The following is a 26,903-nucleotide window of genomic DNA, read 5'->3' on the forward strand; positions in this document are numbered from 1 at the left end:
CACCACTTCCTGGCCTAAAGTTCCTTTGGAATATGACTCCTGACATTCGCAAGCCTGACCTACTCTGGCATAGTAGTGACATCTCTTTTACTGGAATAGAAGGCAGGTAATGGACCCTTGGTCACTCTGGGTGAAAATCCATTTATCAGCTGTGTTGCCTATCTCATTCGAAATGATAGCTGAAAAAAAAGTCTTCCACCATTTCACTGATAGTGTGCCAATCATGAATCATTCTCTTAGCTCATCAAAACTGTTTACTCCACACATAGTACTATTATAAACATGTACTACAACAGGACATGTTGATCTATCCCGTAGTTTTCTTCTGATGACAGCAAATGTGAATTCTCCAGGGCTTAGACAAGGTAATTAACTCGAGAAAATTTCAGGTAGTCCTTTTCTGTCTCCTATGACAGTACCACAGCTATAAAGCCCTTTTATCACAGTACTTTCTCAATCTAAAACTCGTAAAGAAATTGTCAAAAACAACAATTGTATTGGAGATGAAAAAGGTTTACACAATTCCAACACAACTCTTTCACACATCTGGCAGCCTTTGAATTCCCTTCCACTGGCGCCAGATTTACCCGTCCAAACTTAAAAATTTGCAATGAAACCCGTGTCTGAATCAGCAAGGCACCAAATTTTGTAACCTCTTTTGATGAGTTTCAATGGCATGTACTGTTTAAAACTTATTCTACCTTTGATGCTTCCATTGACTCATCAACAAGCAGTGAAATAGACAGGTGACAAACTTTTAAACAGTTTTTGTTTAGTGTCAATATAAATGGTTTTATACAGCTTGTCATAACTTCAATCATTTTTTGCTGGCTGAAACAAATTATCATTGCAGTGAAAGTTCTCTATTATTTTCTTACAGCGAGTAAGTGGCAGAACATTAGATATTGCATTTACATTTAGTTATGGGTCTGAGTTCCAGTAACTGGCTGCATCAGATAGCTGACGGATACCCATTACTATTATTATGCCAGAATAGCTTTTACTTTGTAGCTTATACCTGTTGTAGAACCGTAATAACAGTTTTAGAGAGAGAATTAACATTTATTTTGGCACTGAACAGAGTGAATACAGAAATGGATGTCAAACATGGCGTGGGTGAACAAGGACGGGATGCAAAGCCAAAGAGAATAATCAAAGAAGTGTCACTTCCCATCAGAGACGCCACAGAGCCACCCCTCCCCCTCCCCCGGCACCCCGGCAGTGCAGAGCACAGCTGGGTGTAGCTAGCACATATCCACAAAAAAAATCTTCATGCCAGTGCGGTGGGTGGAGGCAGTGTCCAGTGTGTGAAGTGTGGGGCTCGGGCATGTCGTCATCATGGTCTCGCGAGGTGGGCAGCTGCGCAGGTGGTGGTGAGTCAACGTAGACTGCAGAGGTGTTGGTGGCAGGCGAGGCGTCGGCGGAAGCAAGTCAACAGGGAGGGGCAAGGAGTGGCTCTGGGAGGGACTACACAGATTTTAAACGTTGTACTGAAACTGTACACGGAGGGCCATTGAGTAGAATCATAAATGTATCGACCCCATGACATGATACGTGGTGCAGGCCTGAGAGAGGAGGTTGCAGAGCTGCATAAATAGGGTCATCCTGCAACATGATGAAATCGGAAGAATTCAAGTCCTTATGAGCAAACACCTGTCGCGTGGTGTGTGCACGAGGTAGAGGTAGCTGAAGGTGGGCCACGTGAGCACGCACTCATTCAATGAGGGCCGGCAGGTCAGTAGCATCTGTCGGAGAAGTGTCCTCGACGAATCTGGCAGGCAGGACGAGTGGTTCACCATACAGGACCTCCACTAGCAAAGCATTGACGTCCTCCTTGAGAGTGGAGCGAATTCCTAGCAATACCCACGGCAGAGCCTCTGACCAAAGCCCACCGTGGCACACGAGTGCAGCTTTTAATTTTCTGTGCCATTGCTCGACTAGTCCATTGGCCTGTGGATGGTATGCAGTCGTGTAAAATTTCGCCACCCTACACAACTCACACAGGTGAGCGAAAAGCGATGACTCGAACTGGCTGCCCCGGTCCGTGGTAAGTGATAGGGGCTTCCAAATCTAGCCACCCACACCAAAATGAATGCGCGAGTGGTTGTCTCAGCTATAATGTTCACCATGGGGACCACCTCAACCTGACAGGTGACACGGTCGATCACAGAAAGGCTCTATTTGTATACCTCAGAAAGGGGGAGAGGACCAACCACGTCAATGTGCACGTGGCGCAGGCGGCCCCTGGGGACATCAAACTGTCCTAAATGTGCTTGCGCATGTCTGCTCACTTTGCTCCGTCGACAAGGAATGCAAGTGTGTGGCCACGAGTGCAATCGTGCCGCACATTTGGCCAGACGAAGCGTTCGGTTACGAGGCGTGTTGTTGCCTCGTTCCAAGGTGAGCAAGATTATGTAAAGCGTCGAAAATCCCATGTCAAAGGAGGGAAAGCACCAAGGGGCGGGATGAACCACTAGAAACGTCTCAGATGATAGGAACTCATGACCCGTGCAGGACAATAGGTTTGATGATGAGCAAAGAACCGTAGTCTGAGAGCAGACTTCATGTATCCACATCTTCGCCCTGAAGCTACAGCGGTTCCTCTAAGGTCAATGGGGTAGAGATCATCGAAATGCGGAAGAGGTAGTCGGCAACTATGTTTACCGCACCGCGGATGTAACAAGCGTCCGAAGAATGTTGGCAAACAAAGTCCATGTGCTGGAAGCAGTGCGGTGGGAGGTCTTTCACTGGGTTGCAGATGGTATCAACAAGAGGTTTATGATCAGAACAGTTGGTGAAAGCGTGTCCTTCGACGTCGCTCCTGAAATGTTTGACTGCCTCATAAACCATGAGGAGCCAACAGTCGAAGGCTGACCATTTACACTGACTCCTCATAAGCTTTTTCGAGAAAAACTGCAGCAGCTGTGTTGAGTCTGCAGTGTGCTGTTGGATGACAGCATGTACTGCCAACTCGCTAGCATCGGTTTTCAAATTGTCGAAAGCGTCCAGCATGGGCCTCGTCCAGTCCAGTTGATACTTTCCGATTGTGTTTTTGCTGGAGAGGGCGTCGGTTAGAGCTGACTGGAAGGAGACAGCCCGAGGTATATGTCGCCAATAAAAGTTCACCATCCCTAGGAAACGGCGTAATTGTGCGTAATCCTCAGGGAGGGGCAGAGCGAGGATGTTCGCAATTCGTGAGTCAGTAGGACGGAGGCCGTTTGCCAAGACAGAATGGCCACGGAAAGTAACAGTTTTGGAACAGAGCTGCAATTTGCCAACGTTAATAACCGCGCTGTTGGCTGCAAGAGCCGCACAAACTGCGTCAAGGTGAAATTTGTGTTCCTCCACAGACAAGGAAAAGATAAGTATGTCATTCAAATAGGCAAAATCGAAAGGAAGTGGCAGCAAAATCGAATCAATGCAACGTTGCCACGACTGTGCAGCAGTTTTAAACCGCATGGCATGAAACAGCATTCGAAAAGGTCAAAAGGTGTAATGATTGCCATTTTTGGAATGTCGCATGCCTCAGAATTTGGTGATATGCCTTCGAACAGTCCAATACAGAAAAGAAATTCTAGTCATGCAGTAACTGTGTGAAATCCCATATATGAGAAATGAGATAGTAGTCTGTAATAGTACTAGCATTAAGGGAACTGTAGTCGCCACACATGCAGAGCGAACCGACTTTCTTAGGCACCACGTGAATGGGAGAGGACCAGTTGCTGTCAGAAGGTTGGAGCACACCTGAATCCAGTAAATCCTGAACTATTTCTTTCGCTCGCAACAATTTTGTAATGTTCAGACATTGAGCTTTGTGATGTATGGGAGGGCCATCCGTGCTTTGGATTCAGTGGCAGGTGCTGTGGCTGATTGCCAAGACCCACAAAAGGAGGCATCCGTGGTCTGTCGAAGGGGGGGGGGGGGGGGGAGGGGGTACGAGCGGCGGCAGTTGACTGACCTTGGAATGCGGCATATACGAAGTGTTGCCAGTAGGCAACAGCAGCTGTGGAGTCGGTGCAATAGCCACGGAAAGTGAGTGATCTCGCGAAGCGCGGACACGAACGTCCGAACTGGGCCGGACTGACGTGGGACCTTGGTAGGAGACGGCGATGGGGGGGGGGGGGGGGGGGGGGCAATGAGCGAAGGTCACACGATGTGAAGGATCCTGTGAAGAGGGGGCAGGTGCGTCCTGTAGGTCCAACTGCAACCGCATGGAACCAACAGCAGGAAAGGTGCAGCCAGGCAAGTAAGAACGTGCGACCTCACGCATATGAGCTTTCGGAGTGTACCGCTCTCGAACTGCATCTGCACATCGAACCAGCCAGAAGGCAACTGCTTAAACAGAGGGTGAAACACAAAGTCCTTCACATGAATCACTATGTCGGTGAGCGGCAGGCACTGTCCAGGCCCTGCTGCGTGTTAGCATTTGAGAGTGACCATGTTGGGCTGGCAACAGTTAAGTGGTCACTGTCATGGCAGGAGCCAGAAAATTGTTCACTTTTAACGAACTGCACATTAGGAACACTATTAAAAACACAAACACAATTGCTAGGGTGTGACACGTTTGCACAAAACGACAGTGGTAGATCCATGTCTATTACTGATGAAAGTAAGCAAAAACTAATTCCCCAAAGCACGATGTTGAAAATGTGGTCACCACTGTGGGTTATACGTGGCATAGAACTGTAATAACACACTTTTAGAGTAAGAATTAAGGTTTACTTTGGCACTAAACAGAGCGAATACAGAAATGGGTGTCAAACACGGCACAAGTGAACAAGAACAGAACGCAAAGCCAAAGAGAATAATCAAAGAAGTGTCATTTCGCATCAGAGATGCCACAATTTCCTGAATTGTCAGCTCTTTCCATAGTGCACTATTATTCTGTTCAGCATACAGATTTGTTTGAAAGTAGATCTGCTATATTGTAGAATCATCAAATAATTGGTCAAAATACACAAATTCATTGTCTGTCAAAGTGACGTTTGATATTGATTTTGGTTCAAGCACTGAAGGTAAATTTAGTCCTTCAAACTGTGTTATATCATCAGCCCAATCAGTATCTGTAGATTTAGCAGTTTCATCATTTTATTCACAATTCACTTCAGTTGTTTTCATCATCAATGAATCAGGATTTAATACATCGTTGGTACCAATCTGTTCTGTAAGACTGCCTGTCCACCTTTCTAATGAGATCCTTGGAGCAGATAAACAATTACAAAATGAAATATCTTTGCAAATATCAACGTCATCAGCATCAATTTCTGAGTTTTATGGGTTATCTGGCAGTGAAAATAAAAATCCAGGATTTCACTGTCTCATGGCGTCTGTAATAAAAATTATAGGTAACTACTGTAAACCACACACTGTGCTTTCATTAGCACAAAAATATACAGAAAAACTGTATTTCTATGAAATAAGAGAACTACAGTATCGCAACACAGAGGCAATATAGAGCCACACAATGGTCACAGGGATACATATGTCCCGTTAATTGTAAATCGACTGAAAAATGAGTTTTAGAAAGCATAGTTATTGTCTCTAAATATCTAAGGAACATAAACCATCAAAAATAGTTACTTCAGACATTTTTAGTAGCAAGAAAATTATGATACAGTTTTAGCAGGAAGAAAAGGGCGAAAATCATCTTGAGACATAAGAACCAATAGCTACAGCATGAAAACCATGCGGCAGCCCATTTCACCAGCCACAGCCTTCAGTGCTTCGATTTTTTTCCAAGTTCAGAAGGACTGTCAACAGATGACAGCACTATGCAGAAGTATGAAACTCACCTAACAGTGTTTAAAATCATGTCCAAAAGTAGTGGGACATATGTGTCCCAACAACCACGAAAGGATTAAGACCTTGCATGGAATATACTTGACTAAGGCATATTGAACAATGCTTTTGAATATTTTCATTTTGTGTTCCACGCAATGTGAGTACAATATTGAAGTAGTAGATACAGGCTTTTCTGACCATATGGCTTTAAAAATGACAAGGAATGAGAAAAATAAGAAATGCAGTACTTGAAAAATATGTACAAAGAAGACTTATTAATGCAAGCAACATAAGGGTTTTTAATAGTAAGCTAAAAAGGGTGCATTGGGGCATAGAAGAAACTGATGATGTAGACAAAAAGTCTTACAGTTTTCTTACTGATTATAAATATTGCTATGATGTGACATTCCCATTAAAAAGTTAGTGAGAAGACAAACACATGGGTACCACAAGGGATTAAAAAATCAGCAATCACCCTTAGTCGAGGGGCATGAAAGGGAAGCAGTGTTTGGGAAAGGAGTGAGACAGGGTTGTAGCCTCTCCCCGATGTTATTCAATCTGTATATTGAGCAAGCAGTAAAGGAAACAAAAGAAAAATTTGGAATAGGTATTAAAAATCATGGAGAAGAAGTAAAAACTTTGAGGTTTGACGATGACATTGTAATTCTGTCAGAGACGGCAAAGGACTTGGAAGAGCAGTTGAACGGAATGGACAGTGTCTTGAAAGGAGGATATAAGATGAACATCAACAAAAGCAAAACGAGGATAATGGAATGTAGTCAAATTAAATCGGGTGATGCTGAGGGAATTAGATTAGGAAATGAGACACTTAAAGTAGTAAAGGAGTTTTGCTATTTAGGAAGTAAAATTACTGATGGTGGTCGAAGTAGAGAGGATATGAAATGTAGACTGGCAATAGCAAGGAAAGCGTTTCTGAAGAAGAGAAATTTGTTAACATCGAATATACACTCCTGGAAATTGAAATAAGAACACCGTGAATTCATTGTCCCAGGAAGGGGAAACTTTATTGACACATTCCTGGGGTCAGATACATCAAATGATCACACTGACAGAACCACAGGCACATAGACACAGGCAACAGAGCATGCACAATGTCGGCACTAGTACAGTCTATATCCACCTTTCGCAGCAATGCAGGCTGCTATTCTCCCATGGAGACGATCGTAGAGATGCTGGATGTAGTCCTGTGGAACGGCTTGCCATGCCATTTCCACCTGGCGCCTCAGTTGGACCAGCGTTCGTGCTGGACGTGCAGACCGCGTGAGACGACGCTTCATCCAGTCCCAAACATGCTCAATGGGGGACAGATCCGGAGATCTTGCTGGTCAGGGTAGTTGACTTACACCTTCTAGAGCACGTTGGGTGGCACGGGATACATGCGGACGTGCATTGTCCTGTTGGAACAGCAAGTTCCCTTGCTGGTCTAGGAATGGTAGAACGATGGGTTCGATGATGGTTTGGATGTACCATGCACTATTCAGTGTCCCCTCGACGATCACCAGAGGTGTACGGCCAGTGTAGGAGATCGCTCCCCACACCATGATGCCGGGTGTTGGCCCTGTGTGCCTCGGTCGTATGCAGTCCTGATTGTGGCGCTCACCTGCACGGCGACAAACACGCATACGACCATCATTGGCACCAAGGCAGAAGCGACTCTCATTGCTGAAGACGACATGTCTCCATTCGTCCCTCCATTAACGCCTGTCGCGACACCACTGGAGGTGGGCTGCACGATGTTGGGGCGTGAGCGGAAGACGGCCTAACAGTGTGTGGGACCGTAGCCCAGCTTCATGGAGACGGTTGCGAATGGTCCTCGCTGATACCCCAGGAGTAACAGTGTCCCTAATTTGCTGGGAAGTGGCTGTGCGGTCCCCTACGGCACTGCGTAGGATCCTACGGTCTTGGCGTGCATCCGTGCGTCACTGCGGTCCGGTCCCAGGTCGACGGGCACGTGCACCTTCCACCGACCACTGGCGACAACATTGATGTACTGTGGAGACCTCACACCCCACGTGTTGAGCAATTCGGCGGTAAGTCCACCCGGCCTCCCGCATGCCCACTATACGCCCTTGCTCAAAGTCCGTCAACTGCACATATGGTTCACGCCATTCGACGGCCAACACCGCGGTTCCTGGTGTGTCCGCTGTGCCGTGCGTGTGATCATTGCTTGTACAGCCCTCTCGCAGTGTCCGGAGCAAGTATGGTGGGTCTGACACACCGGTGTCAATGTGTTCTTTTTTGCATTTCCAGGAGTGTATATTGTTAATGGATGAATACAGAGATTGATTGATTGACTGACTGACTGATTTCATCCTCATCATTGAATATTTGATGCTGACTACTCAGTTACTCAGCAGTTCATCATTCCTTGTAAAACATATAGTCATAGTTGTCAAGGCCGTATGATCAGTGACACCTTCTTTTGTGTTAACTAATGTGATAAATTCAGGTCTGTTTCTTGCAAAGAGGCCTAAGATGCATTACCGTCATGAGATAGTACTCTAATTATCAGCTTGAAGTAATTTTTGGACTATAATTCACAATAACGTCACACGAACTCCTGTCTCTGGCACCAGTTTTCATAGAGTGAGTCTCCCAACATTTATGGTGCATGGCAAGTTGAATTCACTGCCAAATACAAAAGCATGATGAGGAAAATTATTAATGACATTCTGTAAGCTCTTTCCGAAGTGCTCTAGTGCTACAGCCCCCCTCACCCAGGCATTTATAAAAGTATCGATTCCAACTTCTAACTGATCTTTGAGGCTTAACTTCACACAGATTAATTCATATTCTGGATCTGTGATAAATTCACCAGATATTATCGAACTATTGACTGTAGTAAATATGGTGCCACCATGGACAACTAGCCTATCCTAATGATAAATACTCCAACATGAACTTGGGATTGCATTGCTATTATTATCTGGCTTTAGCCAGCTTTATGTTCCAGATACTATCTGGGCATTATAACCTTCAATAAGTGATACTAATTCTGGGGCACTGCATGCTCCTGTGGTTTACTAATACCATATTAACCATTTCTGTCTCTGATCTGCAAGGAGAAGCATTTTCTGAGAACACAGTGCACAATGTAAATCCAATGTTGACAGCCAGTTCGTCACTGATCCCAAGGGTGGTGTCTTTAACAAAAAAAACATGTCAACACCACATATAATCCGTTACCCTAGTAACCGCTTCCTGCATCTATTGTATGCCTGTCCTATTAAGGGGAGCCCTACAATTCTACACCTGATAGCGAAGATCGAGAAATTCGCATCTGATTCCAACATGGAGTCATCTGAGCCTCTAGTTTAGAACTGTCACTCTTCTCCAAACCATCATCAAATACTGTTAGCAAGCAAGGAACTTGATGGCATGTGAAAGTAACAATACATGTTCATACTTGTATTGCATCTAATCATTAATGAAAGTCACGGTAGATGGTGAAATGGTTTCTGTGTACTAGTGCATTCCTGGTGAAATGGTTACAATCTTAGCATGCCTGTACTACAGTAGACAAATTTCCAGTACCAGAAAAAAGTATCTTTAACAATATCAAAGCACTAATATTAAACACTGATTAATGATACATAAAATAACAATAAGAGGTACAGAAACAAGGATATGAAAGTGTAGGTTCAGCCATGCTCCTAATTCCCAGTCAATGTAAATAGTGGAACATGAAAATGTATGCAAGCTGATGACTCCCTTAGATTCATAGGGTTGAGCCTTCTAGAGGCCCATAAGACCTGTATTTCACAGAAGCCATTTCCCAAACCTTAGCTAAATGCAGTTAACTGGCATTTCAAGGAGCTGCCTTGAGACTATTACCTATTTTAAAAACATTGGTCAATATTAATATTCTAAAAAATTTGACAGTCATCATTTACACCCATGTGGAAAATATTTGAAATGATTCCTGATAATTTATATTTTGTAATACATTTTTGAAAAATGTTTTAATATATCTTTTGGAGCCTTTAATTATGAGTCATTCCTGATTGTTATTAAAAGCAATTGAAAATGTAATAGTGTCAAATATAGCTTAGTTTAAGTGTTATCATCTGAAACTCTGTAATTAAATGTGTGTGGTTATCCTTTCAGTTCCTGTAGACCTGAAGGATGCTGCAGACTTTGAAACAGCTGCCTCCTTAACAGGTAAGCTTGAAATGGAGCAGCTGCTCTAGCAGAAATACCAAGGGGCTGCAATCTTAGAACTACAACTCCAGAGGCAGGAAGAAGACTATTTTTCTTTTGCACTTTGCAGTGGAACAGCAGTACCAGTTTTTGAAACTGAAACAGTTAAAATTGTGGATTATTTTAACTTAACAAAAATGCATATGTATGTATAGCTAATATAAATAAAATATAATTGAATAGATAAAAACATCTACTCAATAAGCAGTGACAGAAGAAAATACAAATAAAGCTAAGGGAATGTACTAGCTTTTGAAATCAGTGGCTCCAAAAGCTTGCCCAATTCCTGAAGTTTTATATGTGTTTTGTGTCCTACAGTCACTTGGTGAATAGATTTTTTTATTGCTCCAATTATGTTATACTTTCAAAAACTGATTATTTTTGTTCATTGTTAATATAAAGGGTGTTTTTGAAAACATTAACCTGATTTCACAAGACTATATCTTGATAATGAGTGAAAACAGAAACTTGTGGTAAACTTGAACTTACACATCAAAACTAAAAGTTTATTTTGGTATCAGTTGTAAGTTGTCAGTTCATGTGGTTGCTAGCTAGGTCTAGGATTTTTATCTGACGCGTGTCACTTCTTGCACCTCTGCCAATGTTAGTTGATGTGAAAAAGGCCAAGCCACACTGACATTTGGAGCTCATCTTGAACTGTAGGTCTCTAGAAGAGCATAGCGTTCCAAAGGATTGGAAAAGGGCACAGGTCATCCCCGTTTTCAAGAAGGGACGTCGAACAGATGTGCAGAACTATAGACCTATATCTCTAGTGTTGATCAGTTGTAGAATTTTGGAACACGTGTTATGTTCGAATATAATGACTTTCCTGGAGACTAGAAATCTACTCTGTAGGAATCAGCATGGGTTTCGAAAAAGACGGTCGAGTGAAACGCAGCTTGAGTTATTCGTTCACGAGACTCAGAGGGCCATAGACACGGGGTCACAGGTAGATGCTGTGTTTCTTGACTTCCGCAAGGCATTCAATACAGTTCCCTACAGTCGTTTAATGAACAAAGTAAGAGCATATGGACTATCAGGCCAATTGTGTGATTGGATTGAAGAGTTCCTAGATAACAGAACACAGCATTTCATTCTCAATGGAGAGAAGTCATCCAAAGTAGGAGTGACTTCAGGTGTGCCGCAGGGGAGTGTCATAGGACCATTGCTATTCACAATATACATAAATGTCCTTGTGGATGACATCGGACGTTCACTGAGTCTTTTTGCAGATGATGCTGTGATGCATCGAGAGGTCGTAACAATGGAAAATTGTACTGAAATGCAGGAGGATCTGCAGCGAATTGACACATGGTGCAGGGATTGGCAATTCAATCTCAATGTAGACAAGTGTAATGTGCTGTGAATACATAGAAAGATAGATCCCTTATCATTTAGCTACAAAATAGCAGGTCACCAACTGGAAGCAGTTAATTCCATAAATTATCTGGGAGTACGCATTTGGAGTGATTTAAAATGGAATGATCATATAAAGTTGATCTTCGGTAAAGCAGATGCCAGACTGAGATTCATCGGAAGAATCCTGAGGAAATGCAATCCGAAAACAAAGAAAGTAGGTTACAGTACACTTGTTCGCCCATTGCTTGAATACTGCTCAGCGGTGTGGGATCCGTACCAGATGGGGTTGATAGAGGAGATAGAGAAGATCCAAAGGAGAGCAGCGCGCTTCATTACAGGATCATTTAGTAATCGCAAAAGCATTACGGAGATAACAGATAAACTCCAGTGGAAGAATCTGCAGGAGAGATGCTCAGGAGCTCGGTACGGGCCTTTGTTAAAGTTTCGAGAACATACCTTCACCGAAGAGTCAAGCAGTATATTGCTCCCTCCTATGTATATCTCGCGAAGAGACCATGAGGATAAAATCAGAGAGATTAGAGCCCACACAGAAGCATACTGACTATCCTTCTTTCCACGAACAATACAAGACTGGAATAGAAGGGAGAACCGATAAAGGTACTCAGGGTACCCTCCGCCACACACCGTCAGATGGCTTGTGGAGTATGGATGTAAATGTAGATGTTTGAAACTTCCTGCCACAATATTTTGGCGCAGAGTCTTCTGGCCATCTTCATATGATACTGGTGAAAACTCCCTGAGCTCTGGTATTTAAGGCCCCTCTGGCACATGCATGGTGGATTCACTTGGCATTGCACGTGCACTACTTGAGTACATTCGATTCTGCTGCACCGCTCGCCCTTCATGCTGAAAACTCGCCGCATCGATATCAATTCGATTGTCTTCACGTGGTTCCATCAGAGAACTAAGCCAGCTACAGAGGACACGAAGTTTTTCGACAACTGGATTCCATTCCAAATTCAAATGGTAACCACCATCACAATTAATAAGAGACTCATTGTCAGACAGCTGTATTTCCACGGATTCATTAATAATAGAACCCCAAAAGTTAGTCATTGTAGAACATCAGTGGCATGCTCGCCTTCTTCAGCCTTGTAAGTCTGCCATCTCCGAACATTTTATTTCCACTGGTCATGCCATGGATTACAATGAGACAAAAATTATGGCCCATACATCTAACTTTTGGAGTTTGGTTTCTTGGTATTGTGGTCTTCATTCTAGCTACATCGATCAAGTGAAAACACTGATATCAGTTTCTGTGGCGAGTTTTGGTTTCCTGGTATTCGGCATTTCATTTTAGCTATATGGCTTAAGTGAAGATTTCAATATCAGCTTGTGCAGCAAGCTTTGGGCACTTGGTAGAGTGGACTTTGTTCTCAGTTTATAGGTTACATCCAATTTTTGACAGAAGTTTTTGCTGTGGATCCTTGCTGGTTATGGACTCCGTTCTAGTTATAAAGGTCAATTAATATCTTTAATGAAAGTTTTTTCAGTGAGATTTCTTTTTTTGTAAAGATTTTTTCAATAGTACTTTTGCATATTTACTCATTAACTGGTATTCCATAGCTCAGTGTACTTTGATAAGTTAATTCAAGGTGACATTATGAAACTTTGTAGGTTTTTTTATGGCCTTTACATAATGCTGGCACTACTGATTTTTGTATTATGATTTGTTCAGGGGTGAAGGTTAGTTTAAGAATGTCATTTATTTTGTTTCTCTTCATCCAAAATTCCCTAATCCTTGCTGCTCCTAGCCCCATATACTGTTGCTGTGTTGTTGCCTGTCTCATAGAATCCCCCCCCCAGATGGCCTTATTACCAAATTATCCATCTCTGGCTGCCACCCCTTCTTCTGCAATGACCTCCACCTGTTCAGATTCTGTCAATACTTAGCTCTCACCAACATAGTCCTGCAAAACTATATTAACCAAGCCCAAACCTCCTTGCAGTACGTTCTCTTGATCCACAAAATTCCCCTGTCAAGCAGTCCCAAATTCCTGAAACCATAACACACATTGAAACTTATACCTTCCAGAATTTAGAGCAACATGAACATAGCCACCTTAAAAAGCTCTCCACCCTGCTCACTCCCTACTCCTGCCTTGGAGTACCAATGTCCACCACTGCTGCAACAACCTCCAAACCTCCCCCATGTCTCCCCACAGATGACAAACCGTATCTCGCAGACCTACTACTTGTACCCCACTTTCCAAAACTCCCTCCCACCGCCACACAGAGTCCAGAGCCTGAAAAGACCCGAAACAAAGTGATGAACCTTTCCTCCAGAACCCTTAGCTCCACAGAAATATCAGTCCTTTCCAAAGGCCTCACCTTTTGCCCCACTCCCAAGTTACATCATCCAACACTTGTTAAAGACCTTCTCTCCTTCTCCCGGTCACTACAGTGAAAACGCTTTTTTACCACCAACCCTACCACTCCACTCAACCAAAGACCAAGATTGAACCCTGCCTAACTAAGTTCACTCCTCCATCCAACTGTGATCCACCCTCAGCCCTCAAAACAAGCCCTGTTAACTTTACAGAATTCCTTAACCTTGAACCTTCTCTCACCATCATTCACCGAATCCCTCAAAATGCAAACTAACCTTGCATCCGACGTAAGAACTGTGGTCCACCATCCACAAATTGATGCCTACCTTTCAATCCTACTTGTGCACAAAGGCTCCACCACTATTGTTTTGAACTGTAAGGGTTAGCTGGCAGAAGGGCTCTGCTGGCTGTCACATACAGCCACCTACAAGTCTTGCCACAGTGAACTCATTCCAGAAATCCAGCAGGATCTCCAGTCTCCCCTCAAACCCTTAGACCCATCCCAGAACCTTTCCCTGGAGTCAATCTCTCTCCTCACCCCTACCACTCCCTACACTCCTATCTTCTACATGCTTCCTAAAGTCCATAAACCAAACCATCCAGGATGCCCCATTGTGGCAGGTTACTGTGCCGCCATTGTGAGAATCTCTGCTCTCGTAAACCAACAGCTTTAACCTATTACCTGGAATCTACCCTCCTATATGAAAGATACCAACCACTTCTTCTACTGACTCTCCACACTTCCTGTCCCTTTACCATGTGGTGCCATGCTCATCACTATTGATGACACCTTCCTTTACAGTGACATCCCTAATGCCCATGGCCTTACCATTCCTGAACACTAGTAACAACCTCCTTCTCAGTCACTATGACTAAGTATACCCTCACCCAAAGTACTTCTCCTTTGAAAGCATTACCTACAAACAAATCTGGGGTGCAGCTATGGGCAACCACATGGCACCATCATATGCCAACCTAGTCACTGGCCATCTACAGGAATCCTTCCTAGACACTCAGAGTCCTAAACCCCTCACCGGGTTCAATTTCATTGATGACATCTTTGCTATCTGGATTGAGGGTGAGGACATCCTGTCCACATTCCTCCAGAACCTCAACTACTTCTCCCCCATTTGCTTCACCTGGTCCTACACAACCCAACAAAACACCTTCCTAGAAGTTGACCTCCACCTCAAAGATGGCTACATCAGTACATCAGTACCTCCATCCATATCAAATCTACTAACCACCAGCAATACCTCCACTTTGACAGTTGCCACCTGTTCCATACCGAGAAGCCCCTTCCATACAGCCTAGCCACCATTGGTCATCACATCTGCAATGACAAGCAGTCCCTCTCAAGATATACTGAAGGTCTCACTGAAACCTTCACAGACCTTGTACAATCTCCCATGTCTTATCTTTTCAGTCTCCCACCACCTCCCAAAGTCCCACTGTCTGTCCACAGAGGAGCCTTCCCCTCTTAATTCAGGACCACCCAGAAATGGACCAACTGAATTACGTTCTCTGCCATGGTTTTCACTACCTCTTGTCATGCCCTGAAATGGGAAATGCCCTGTCCACAATCCTTCCTACCCTCCCACAGTGGTATTATGCCTTCAACAGAATCTACACAATATACTCGTCCATCCCTACTCAACCCCTGCTCCCAACTCCTTACCTCATGGATCATACTCCTGTAATAGACCTAGATGCAAGACATGTCCCATACATCCTCCCACCACTACCTACTCCAGTCCGGTCACAAACATCACCTTTTCCATTAAAGGCAGGGCCATTCGTGGATCGAGTCACATGATCTACAATCTAAGTTGCAACCACTGTGCCGCATTCTATGTGGGCATGACAACGAACAAGCTGTCTGTCCGCATCTATAGCCAACAACAAACTTTGGCCAAGAAACAAGTTGATCACCCTGTTGCTGAGCATGCTGAAAAACATGACATCCTTCATTTCAGTGACTGCTTCACAGCCTGTCATATTGATCCTTTTCAACAATATCAGCTTTTTTGAAATGTGCAGGTGGGAACATTCCGTGCAATATATCCTATATTCCAGTAACCCTCCTGACCTCAACCTTCATTAGTCATTGTCGTCACCCATCCAGCCCTGTCCCTGGTCCCATTCCAGCATACACAGCTCTCATTCCACCATTGCACCCAGTCTTTTTACTTCATCCTTTTCCACAACCCCCCCCCCCTTCCCTACCTCTCCCCTGCCTTCCATCTAATCTTCTGACTGTACATAGCTGCCTTACCCTCTCTCCAACTCATGCCTGTGTGTTACCCAGCAGCACTGCACTGTCTGCCACCCTTATCCTACTATCTGTCCCCCTCCCCATACCTGCCTCTTCCTTACTCCCACCCACTCGCCACTCCCATCATGCACTGGTGCTGCAGCTCGCAGTGTGCTTGTGTGTGTGTGTGTGTGTGTGTGTGTGTGTGTGTGTGTGTGTGTGACGAATGCCTTACTTGACAAAAGCTTTATTTGTGATAGTCTTTTTGTTGTGCCTATCTGTGACTCAGCATCTCTGCTATATGGAAATTATATATAAACTCGCCCTAAACTGATGTAATAGAAGGTCAGTATCATTTGAGGCAAAAATTAAACAGTAGACAACAGTAATTAAACCGGAAGTACTTTAAGTATCTGAATGCCTAACACTGTTAAAAAGATGAACTAGAGGAACTGGAAAAGAAAGAAAGGAAAATACTCAGAAAAACTTTCGGACCACAGAAGAACAAATGTAACAACTGGATAAAGAGAAGAAATGAAGATCTACACAGAAACATAGAAACAACCACAGACATAATAAGAAAGAGGATATATATATATAATGGATGACAATAGGGTAAAGAGGAAAATTTTTAATTTCACTTCCAAATTTCAAAAAACACAATAACCCTGATTTATTTGTAGCAAATCATTTTCAACATGCTTACGACACCAGAAATCAAAATAATTTCATGCTGCCCATCCACTTTTAAAACTTTATGCTCAAACTCCACATTATATGGGTATGAAAATTTATAACAAAGTGAAAGGAAGAGAATTGCCTAGCATACATTTAGAAAGACTGAAAAAATCCTTATATGAGAAACTAGTGCAGAAATGTTAATATTTAGTAGAAGAATTCATAAATGACAACTGGAAAATTTGATTTGAGCACGAGAGAGGAAGTACTTAGGACTGTTAATCCTAAAAGTTTGTTACTTTTGAAGATAAATTATTAACTGCTTAATTAAGTAATTATTCAATACTGTATATTATATTACTACTATTATAAGGAAATTATAAACCAGTTTTTGTGTTTTTACGAGTTTTTTGTACTTTTAAGTCAATGGCTTGAAATTGTATGTTATGAGACACTAAACTTCTACTTCTACTGCAGCTGAAAGAGACAAGAAAGATCTTGGGAAAACTAAATGTTACAGAAGACACCATACAGAACAGAGAAGGTTTCAGACTGCTGATCAGTCCTGTGAAATGTCCTGTCCAACAATGGAATTCACAATATAGGAGGGTGATGTCAAATGAGCAGAGGCTGGCCATTACCCAACGCAGGAAGAAGTTCTGGGAAGATAAAAAGAAAAAGGTTGTACCTTTGTCTTAGGTTGTAATAGTCCAAAATTGGCCGAAGTCTGTAATATATAGAATTTGGCCAATTATAGATGATAAATGCAAGGATTATTGTACAATCAGCCTAACAGCCCATGCATCCAAGTTGTTGACAAGAGTAATATACAGAAGAATGGAAAAGGAAATTGAGGAGTGTTAAATTACAACCAGTTTGATTTTAGGATAGGTCAAGACGCTGGAGAGGCAGTTCCGATGTTGCAGTTGATAATGGAAGCAAGACTGAAGAAAAAATCAAGACATGTTCAGTGGGCTTGTCAATCTGGAAACAGCACTCAACAGTGTAAAATGGTGCAAGACGTTTGATATTCTGTGAAAAATTGAAAAAAAAGGGGGGGGGGGGGGGTAAGCTATAGGAAAAAGCATCTAACATACAATATATGCAAGAACCAATATGGAACAACAAGACTGGAAGACAAATAATGAAGTGCTCAGATTAAATAGGGTGTAGGGCAGGGATGTGGTCTTTCACCCCTGATGTTCAATCAATACATTAATGAAGCAATGAGGGAAATAAAACAAAGGTTCAAGAGTGGGATTAAAATCCAGAGTGAAAGGATGTCAATGATAAGATTTGTTGATGACATTGCTGTCCTTGGTGAAAGTGAAGAAGAATTACAGGATGTGTTGAATAGAATGTACAGTCTAATGAGTACAAAATATGTATTGAGAATAAATCGAAGAGAAACTAAAGTAATGAGAAATAGCAGAAATGAGAACTGTGAGAAACTTAACATCAGAATTGGGGATCACAAAGTAGATGAAGTTAAGGAATTCAGCTACCTAGGCAGCAAAATAACCAATGACAGACAGAGCAAGCAGGACATAAAACACAGACTAGCACTGGCGGAAAGGGCATTCCTGGCTGGCATAAGTCTACTAGTATCAACAAACGTCTTACTTTGAGGAAGGAATTTCTGTGAATGTATGTTTGAAGCACAGCATTGTCTGGTAGTTAGACACGGACTGTGGGAAAACTGGAACAGAAGAGATTTGAAGCCCTTCAGATGTGGTGCTACAGAAGAACGTTGGAAATTGTATGGACTGATAAGGTACGCAATGGGGAGATTCTCCACAGTGTCAGTGGGGTTAGGAACATATGGAAAACACTGACACAAAGAAGTAACAGGATGATAGGACATCTGTTAGAACATCAGGGAATAACTTCCTTGGTACTAGAGGGTGCTGTAGAGCGTAAAAACTGTAGAGGAAGACAGGGATTGGAATACATCTAGCAAATAATTAGGCCGGAGGTTGGAAGTGCTACTCTGAGGTGGAAAGGTTGGTGCAGGAGAGGAAGTCGTGGCAGGCTACCTCAAACCAGTCAGAAGGCTGACGACTCAAAAAATAAGTTCTGATTGATTACCAAGTTATGTGTCAACATAAAAACAGGGATAATAATAGTACTACTACTAATAACAATGATATTTTAATAAAATAATGGTAATGTTGATAATAGTAATCACTAATTAATAGTTAAGATAAAATGAAATATTTACTTATATATTTAAAACAAAGATTCCAAGACTTACCAAGCGGGAAAGCGCTGGCAGACAGGCACATGAACAAAACACACAAACACACACACAGAATTACTAGCTTTCGCAACCGATGGTTGCTTCTTCAGGAAGGAGAGGGAAAGACGAAAGGATGTGGGTTTTAAGGGAGAGGGTAAGGAGTCATTCCAATCCCGGGAGCGGAAAGACTTCCCTTAGGGGGATACGTATTACGTATCACTGCCAATATTGGTGCACTTATATATAAATGTGAATATGCACTGAAATGGCATCAGAGCACATCACCTTTTAGTTTTTATTATTATTATTATTATTATTATTATTTGTGTGTGTGTGTGTGTGTGTGTGTGTGTCTTCAATTATCATCTCCTTGTCTCCATTGTTGAGGTGGATCTGGAAGCTGTGCTGAAGTGAGACATGTGGTACTGCGGGTTCTGCACCGTGTGTCAGTGCTATCTTGGTTGCAGATGTACATTCTGTGATGCAGCACTAGCATTCAAGTCTTCCACACTGCTAGATGCAAGCGTTAATGCTTCATTATTCACACTGATGCTACAGTGTTGATGTTGTGCACAATGGGAGAACTTCTGTAATTGTTGTACCCTAGCATTTTTATGCTGGAAAATGATATTAGCAACATTGTCTACTATTGTACACCATTTGTTGTTTCTTATAAGCTCATATAGTGTTTCGTTAGTCTCTGTTGGTTCCCTATTCCATTATAGGCATCACAGTTAAAGATAATGTGCTCAAGTGTTCCGATATGACAACACTGACAGACATCATTTTCTTTCTTTACGAACTTGCAGCATGCTGGAGTAACTGGGTCAGAAACTTCTGTTAATCAATACAATGAAAAACCAGTCCAAGTTGCAAATATTTTAGTTTTGGGCTGAGACCCATTTCTAAATCAACATAACAAAGTCGAAAGTGGCATTTCCAAAAATATCAAGTTACACATTTATTTGACATATTTGGAAATGCCATTCTCGACTTTGTTGTGTTGATCTGTAAATTGGTCTCAGCCCAAAACTAGTCATCGAATGAAAAATAAAAAATTTGCCAGTTGGACTGGTTTTTCATTCCATTGATTTCCTTTCTCGTTAAACCTGTAAAGGTAAACTGGATATGGCTCATGTTATATTACATAATGTATCAGGCCCTTACTAGGGTTTAGGTGCCCAAGCACTAGGCATTCTCGAAAGCAGGTGAATATTGATAGACTCTTCGACCTGTTTCGCTGTTGTTCCAGTCTTTCTGCCATGTGCACACTTTTGAGTTCAGGAGTTGGGACTTGGTAGTTACCCTTTGGTCTAAGATTTGTTGGACTTTCATAAAGTACCCTTTACATAACCAGGAGGAGGCTACAAAACATCTTGCAGTAATGTCTTGTGGGTAGACTCTGAGGATCGCTAGTGAGGCATCCGTTGACATAGTGCTGAAGGCCTTCGAGTCTAAGGAGCACACCTCTCTGTGCATTTGCAGGATTTGTTGTTCCATGCACACTGAAGTCAGTGCATTGAAACTCTTGCAGCATTGCCTGTTGTGGACATGAAAATGGCATTATGATAGGTTCTCACTTCATACAGTGGTGGCTTGTAGTTTGCTTTTGAGGCACAGGCAATTTTGTATGTAAAGTTGCTTGCCTTATTTATAATTGTCTGAATGTGTTGGTCAAGTTATACTTAGTGTCCAGTTGGACTCCTTGGTATCGCTTGAGTGCCTGTCTAGTGATAAAGATGCTTTCTAATATAACTGTAGCATCTCTGTCTAATGAAAGTTGACCTTTAAGGACTATATATGTGGTTTTTCTGTGGCACTATGGTACGTTTGTTGTTTACGCACCATCGCTGCATCTGGAGAGGACCGCATTTGCCATCTCCTCAAGCTGAGCCCCCAACACCACATCAGCTGCTGAGACATCATTAGCATGCACCATCACTCGATCCACTCGTTTGTCTTCTTCCAATTGGCTCAGGAGTGGTTCAATTCCCAGTGACCTATGAAGCTGTAATATAGACACTGTGGAACCTGTAGGTCTCACATCCAGGCAAACAAAGCAGGCCACCATAAATTATCAAATGCTCCCACAATTCAATTAATAGTTCTGTTGCGTATTTTTTGTCACATGAGTCTACTATTTCGATCACTTTGTAAAATACATCTTCAATACATTTACCTTTCTGAAACCAGACTGATGCTGATTAAGTGTGTGAAGCTCTGTGTACAAGTGTAAACTGCCACAGAGGAGCCTTTCTGCAATCCTTGCAAGTGTGTTAATCAAACAGATTGGTCTATAGCTTTTAAAATTAGCCAGATATTTATCCTCAGACTTATCTGTCAAATATCTTTTGCTAATTTACAGTTAGCAGGCACCCTATCCAATGTTAAGGAATCATTTGGTAGTCCAGTTAAGAATAGAGCAGTTCATGCTTTTATTTGTTTGAGAACTTCAGCATGGATTTTATCTGATCCTGGAGCTTTCCCACTTTTCAAGTTCATTTTGGCAAGTTCTACTTCTTCTTCAGCAAATGGTGTGATGTTCAAGAACCATTGTATTTATTGTTTAGCCCCTGTCTAAGTTGCCTGTAGACTTTTTTATCCTCTTGATCATTGTCTGGGAGGAGTTTGCCAAGCAGGTATTCTACTGACTGTCTCCATCTATGGATCATCAGGCCGTCTTCAGTTTTCATTGTGGATAAAATGACTGGGATTTTTATTTTCTCTGATAATATTTTAATATTGTTTTCTCCACACATCTGCCATCAAATGATTTCTCAGGTAGTTTTCCCATTGCACCTGCTTGTTTTGATGGAGTGGTTCTTGATATTGTGTCTTAAGGTTCCTGTATTTGCCAGTGAGGCTGGCTTGATGGGTGCAGTGTGGACCCTGCGACAGCCCCTTCTGGCTTGCCTTGTATGTCATCTAATGTCCATCAACTCCAGTGACTATGGCATGTTCTTTAACAACATGATGGAATACATGAAATGTATTCACAGTTGCAAATGTGAACAACCAAAAGCTGTATAATGAAATGAGGACAAGGAATATTTGTGCAGGAATGGGACTCAAATCTAGATTTCCCACTTATCAGTTGCCTCACCATCTGGCTATCTGAGCATGACTCATGGCCAGACCCAAATGTCCATATGTTGTAAACCACATGTCTACAAACTGTACTTGTAAATCCATTATGTACATTTCCATACAGGGGAGACATTTTACTTGAATGTTGCTCACCCAGTTTCAGTGGATAAATACAATATTAAAGTGCCTGTGTTACTCTGAATTATGATACAGTGTTCCTTTGGACATGCAAGCATGTCCAAAGAAACACTGCATTGTAATTCAGAATAACACAGGCACAGCAACATCGAACATAATAGAAATTTTAGGGATACATTCAAGTTACGCTTTTTGTATTAGTTCTTGTAATGCATGAACCCTTAGATCTATAATGCCTCATATTGTATTGACACTGGATTACATTTTATGTAGCTTGTTCCAATTTGCTTTCTTAAATTTATGAGGGTCACTCCAAAATAAATGCAAACTATTTTTTTTAATCCATCTTTTATTCTACGTGTTTGAAAGTTTTACAGTTTTTAGATACATCCTTTAGGAACAATATATTCATTTCTCCACATAATTTCCATCCCTCTCAACTGCCTTATGCCACCTTGGAAACAGCACCTGTATACCCTCATGGTAAACTTCTGGACCAATCTGTTAGAGCCACTGTTTGACAGCGTGCGCAAAGGAGTCATCATCTTCAAACCTTGTTCCACGAAGAGAGTCTTTCAGTTTCCCAAAGAGATGATAATCACATGGAACCAGGTCAGGACAGTAAGACAGATGTTTCAGTGTTGTCCATTCGAGTTTTGTGACTGCTTCCATGGTTCTTTCACTGACATGTGGCTGTGCATTATAGCGCAACAGCAAAACATCCTGCCTTTGCTGATGTGGTCGAACACGACTGAGTTGAGCTTGAAGTTTCTTCAGTGTCATTACATATGCATCAGAATTTATGGTGGTTCCACTTGGAATGATGTCCACAAGCAAGAGTCCTTCGGAATCGAAAAACACCGTAGCCATAACTTTCCAGCAGAAGCCAAAAGTTCGCTGCATACCGTTTTTCTTGTTTCTTTGTGAGCCACTGTCAACATCCACCTGGCACAGACCTTTTTTAATGCCAACACTTTCAGTATTCTGCAAACATTTCTTTCCCATATCCCAATGTAGCAGGACAATTTGTTCACTGTGATGTGTCTGTCAGCAGTCACCAATTCGCTGACTCTCTGCACATTTTCTGGAGTGTGTTTAGTATGAGGCGTGCTGCTGCGAGGGCAATCCTCAATATTGCCATACCCACTTTCATTACATAATCTGCTTGTCAACCGACTAACTGTACTGCCATCAACAGCAGCATCTCCATACACCTTTTTCAACCTCTTATGGATGTTTCCCACTGTCTTGTTTTCACAGCACAGGAATTCTATGACAGCACGTTGCTTCTGACAAATGTCAAGTGTAGCAGCCATCTTGAAGACATGCTGTGATGGCGCCACTCACGGGAACAGGTTGAATTAAGTTTGAAAACAAGCAGGAAGGATGTATCAACATACAGTAAAACTTTCACACATGCAGAATGAAAACTGTATTTTTACAAAAATAGTGTGCATTTCTTTTGGAGTGACTCTCGTAAATATTTCTGCCTTAATTAGGTTCTGATTGGTATTATTTCACTTGAAAATTTTATTTACAGCTCTTCAGTTTATTAGTATAATGCCTATATGAGTATCTGTGCTGCCTCCATCGTGGTATGTCTCAGGCTGTCTCTGGTAATTTCTCCTAAGAGGTCAAGTTCTTGAATGATATCTACAACCTTTCAACCTCTATCATCTGTGTGTCTGTTACACCAGAGGGCACATTTCCCATTTTATCTGCTGTTATCAATAAACAATGCAGGATGGAATAATGATAGTATTATGAAAAAGATAGAGCTACACACCATATAGTGGATAAAATAACACACAAACACACACACAAAATTTCTACCTTTCGCAACCAACAGTTGCTTCTTCAGGAAAGAGGGAAGGAGAGGGAAAGACGAAATTTATGTAATGAAATCGGGTATGTGTGTGTGTGGGTGTGTGTGTGTATGTGTGTGTGTGTGTGTGTGTGCGCGCACGCGCAAGTATATATGTATCCTTTTTTCCCCCTAAGGTAAGTCTTTCCTCTCCTGGGATTGGAATGACTCCTTACCCTCTCCTTTAAAATCCACATCCTTTCATCTTTCCCTCTCCTTCCCTCTTTCCTGACGAAGCAACCGCCAGTTGCGAAAGCTCATATTTTGTGTGTATGTTTGTGTGTCTATCGACCTGCCAGTACTTTTATTTGGTAAGTCACATCATCTTTGTTTTTAGATATATTTTTCCCATGTCAAATGTTTCCCTCTATAATATATATATTCATGCAAACACAGCTCTCACAAACATGACCAGGGCCTTGGCAGCCAGAGACAGTGGTCATGTGCCAGAGAAAATGGTCATGTGTGTGAGAGCTGTGTTTGCATGAATGTATGTGTATGTTGTCTAATTCAAAAGAAGGCCTTTTGGTCAAAAGCTTACTTGTTGAGCAGTCTTTCATTGTGTGTGTTGTAGTGTTGCATCTATTATGTGACTGCAGGTTTTTGCAGTATGTTTTGTTACATTGTGGAAAGCTGTTTTGGAAGCCTGCAGTATAGTAGCATTTGGCAGCAGCCGACTTGTGGCCTGCCATACATGTCATAGCCACACCTGTCGCTAAAGCAGACCAGGAGAATGCTCACTGGGGCATGTACTAGAATCATTTATTCACCTCACCTGAGAAACTAAATAACTACATTAAATATTATCTGTTTTATTCCAAAATTGGTACATGACCTTTTGTTATTCAGATGAATTTTGTGTCAAAATTTGATACCACTACCTATAATAGTTTCAGAGATATAAAAAACCCACTAAAAAAGTACTTGACCAACACTTCAGATAGGAATTATAATAGTTTATCTTTTGGTATTATTTGAAAACATAAACAGAACTCTCAGTGTGCAGAATTAATTAATTGGGATTTTCATATTAAAATTTTAATTTTTGTAATATAAAATTCAGACAAAATTATTATTTGTATCTTCTGTCCTTGTGAGAGTAAATGAGAGTGAGTGAGAGTGTGTGTGTGTGTGTGTGTGTGTGTGTGTGTGTGTGTGTGTGTGTGACATTCGTTAAATTTCAAGATTAATTTCATGTAATGCATTACGCAATCATAGCGTGGGAAAGATATTTGTACCCACATTGCTGATGATGTATGTCCAAGCTTTCTCGTTTTTGTAAGAAGGCAGCCAGAATAATTATTTGGAAAGCAATGTTTTCCTAAAGTTACCTCAAGATTAATTTTTGTTTGGTTTCAATAAACAAACATTATAGTAATAATTGGCTTGTCAAAGTGACACCAATGAATCTGATGAATCTGATGTAGTGATTGGCTCAGAACAGTTTAGGCACGTATATAATCTTGAAAGATTGGTCTGATTGGCTGTTCATTTTGATCAACCAGAGTAAAGTCTTTCCCATGCATTGGAATGAGTCATGTTCACTGATAGCAATGGCATTCAGGCAGTCATGGACTAGCTCCCAGACGAGAAGGTCATGTTATAATTGTCCGAAAAAGTTATTTGTAAAATGAAGAAGTGACTGTTATTTCACATACAGTTTATATCGTCGTGCAAGCAGATGCATTTATGGACAGTTATGTGGAGTTTGGGAGATTTTTGAGTGTTTGTTGTAGAGAAAACCATGTGTGAAACTATCTGCCTTTATGAAGAGTTCTGTGTGGCTTGTTCAGTATGCATTTACAGAACATTCTTTGGCGAGAATCTTCCTTTGAAGAATCCACCAAAAAAGGACCAAGTGTGCAACTAATTTCAAAGCAGAGTACTAACTGTATTAATGTCATAATATTTCATGCTGGACTCAGTACATTTCTGGCTGTCTTGCGTGTGACATAAGCTGCATGAACTAGTAGTGGATGTGCTGTCGACATAAATGTGGGTTTGTTAACACCATACCTAAAAAACAATAAAGAACATTAGTCTTGGGAAGCAGACATTTTCCATGAAGGAAGGAAGCATCCACTTTTGCCCATTATTACTAGAGATTTACGGGTTTATTTTGTTACCTGATTTACACGGACTATGCAGTCGGAAGTATGAGCGATGGTTTTCTGCAACGCAGCTTTTAACATCATCTACATATTACCTATGAATGCAGAGCAATGGATGGTGAACAAATGCTGTACTGAGGTAGGTGTACATTAATTTTCAGCTTGCTTCACTCAGTGCTAGTGATCTTTTTAACACCACTCTGCCACACTGTAAGCCACTCAAAATCTCCACTTTCAGTGAGTAGCAGTCTATCCTTTCCATAATACTGCTGTTATCAATGAGTTTTTACCATGTGTGTAGTAATCCACATCCCTGATCTTTTCAATATATGGTTCTATGTGATGAATTATACAGAAGGGAGGATCAGTTGAATTAAAGTACTGTGTGCTGGGCAGAGACAGCTACATAGTGTTCATCACTCGTATGATGGGAGCCACTTAAGTTATCAGCATATCAGCTCCAGTAAAATGTAGCATAGTGTGATTTAGAAATGATGTCAGTCACCAAAAATAAAATAATGAATTTTTTGTTGTAGAACACAGGTAATTTATTCCTCAAACATAAGTCTGGACAATGTTTATATTGGTATATACAAAATCTGATGCTACAACTATGAGTTGTAGTGGAAAATATCAATGCTACATTGCTGTTTATGAGATTATATTTTTATATCAGCCTTATTTTACATACAAAATGAAACAATGGAAAATGCGGGCTGGATCACCCCACCAACCAGATCGCTTCTCCCATCGTGCACAGTTGCTTGCTGTCTGGCCTCCGTGGCCAGAGACAGTAATTATGTGTATGTGAGTTGTGCTT

At 41.7% G+C, this 26,903-nt stretch overlaps 1 protein-coding gene across 1 annotated transcript in view; it reads left to right on the forward strand.

The window, feature by feature from the left end:
• The window catches only part of LOC126272900 (synaptic vesicle glycoprotein 2A-like), a 155,795-nt gene that overhangs the window by 31,692 nt on the left and 97,200 nt on the right, over positions 1–26,903 (forward strand). Inside the window, exon 2 of the mRNA XM_049976164.1 lies at positions 9,910–9,963. Within this exon, the coding sequence (XP_049832121.1) occupies positions 9,910–9,963 (54 nt within the window). The remainder of the gene's footprint in view (positions 1–9,909; positions 9,964–26,903) is intronic.

The sequence above is a fragment of the Schistocerca gregaria genome, chromosome 5, assembly GCF_023897955.1.
Source record: "Schistocerca gregaria isolate iqSchGreg1 chromosome 5, iqSchGreg1.2, whole genome shotgun sequence".
Taxonomy (NCBI): domain Eukaryota; kingdom Metazoa; phylum Arthropoda; class Insecta; order Orthoptera; family Acrididae; genus Schistocerca; species Schistocerca gregaria.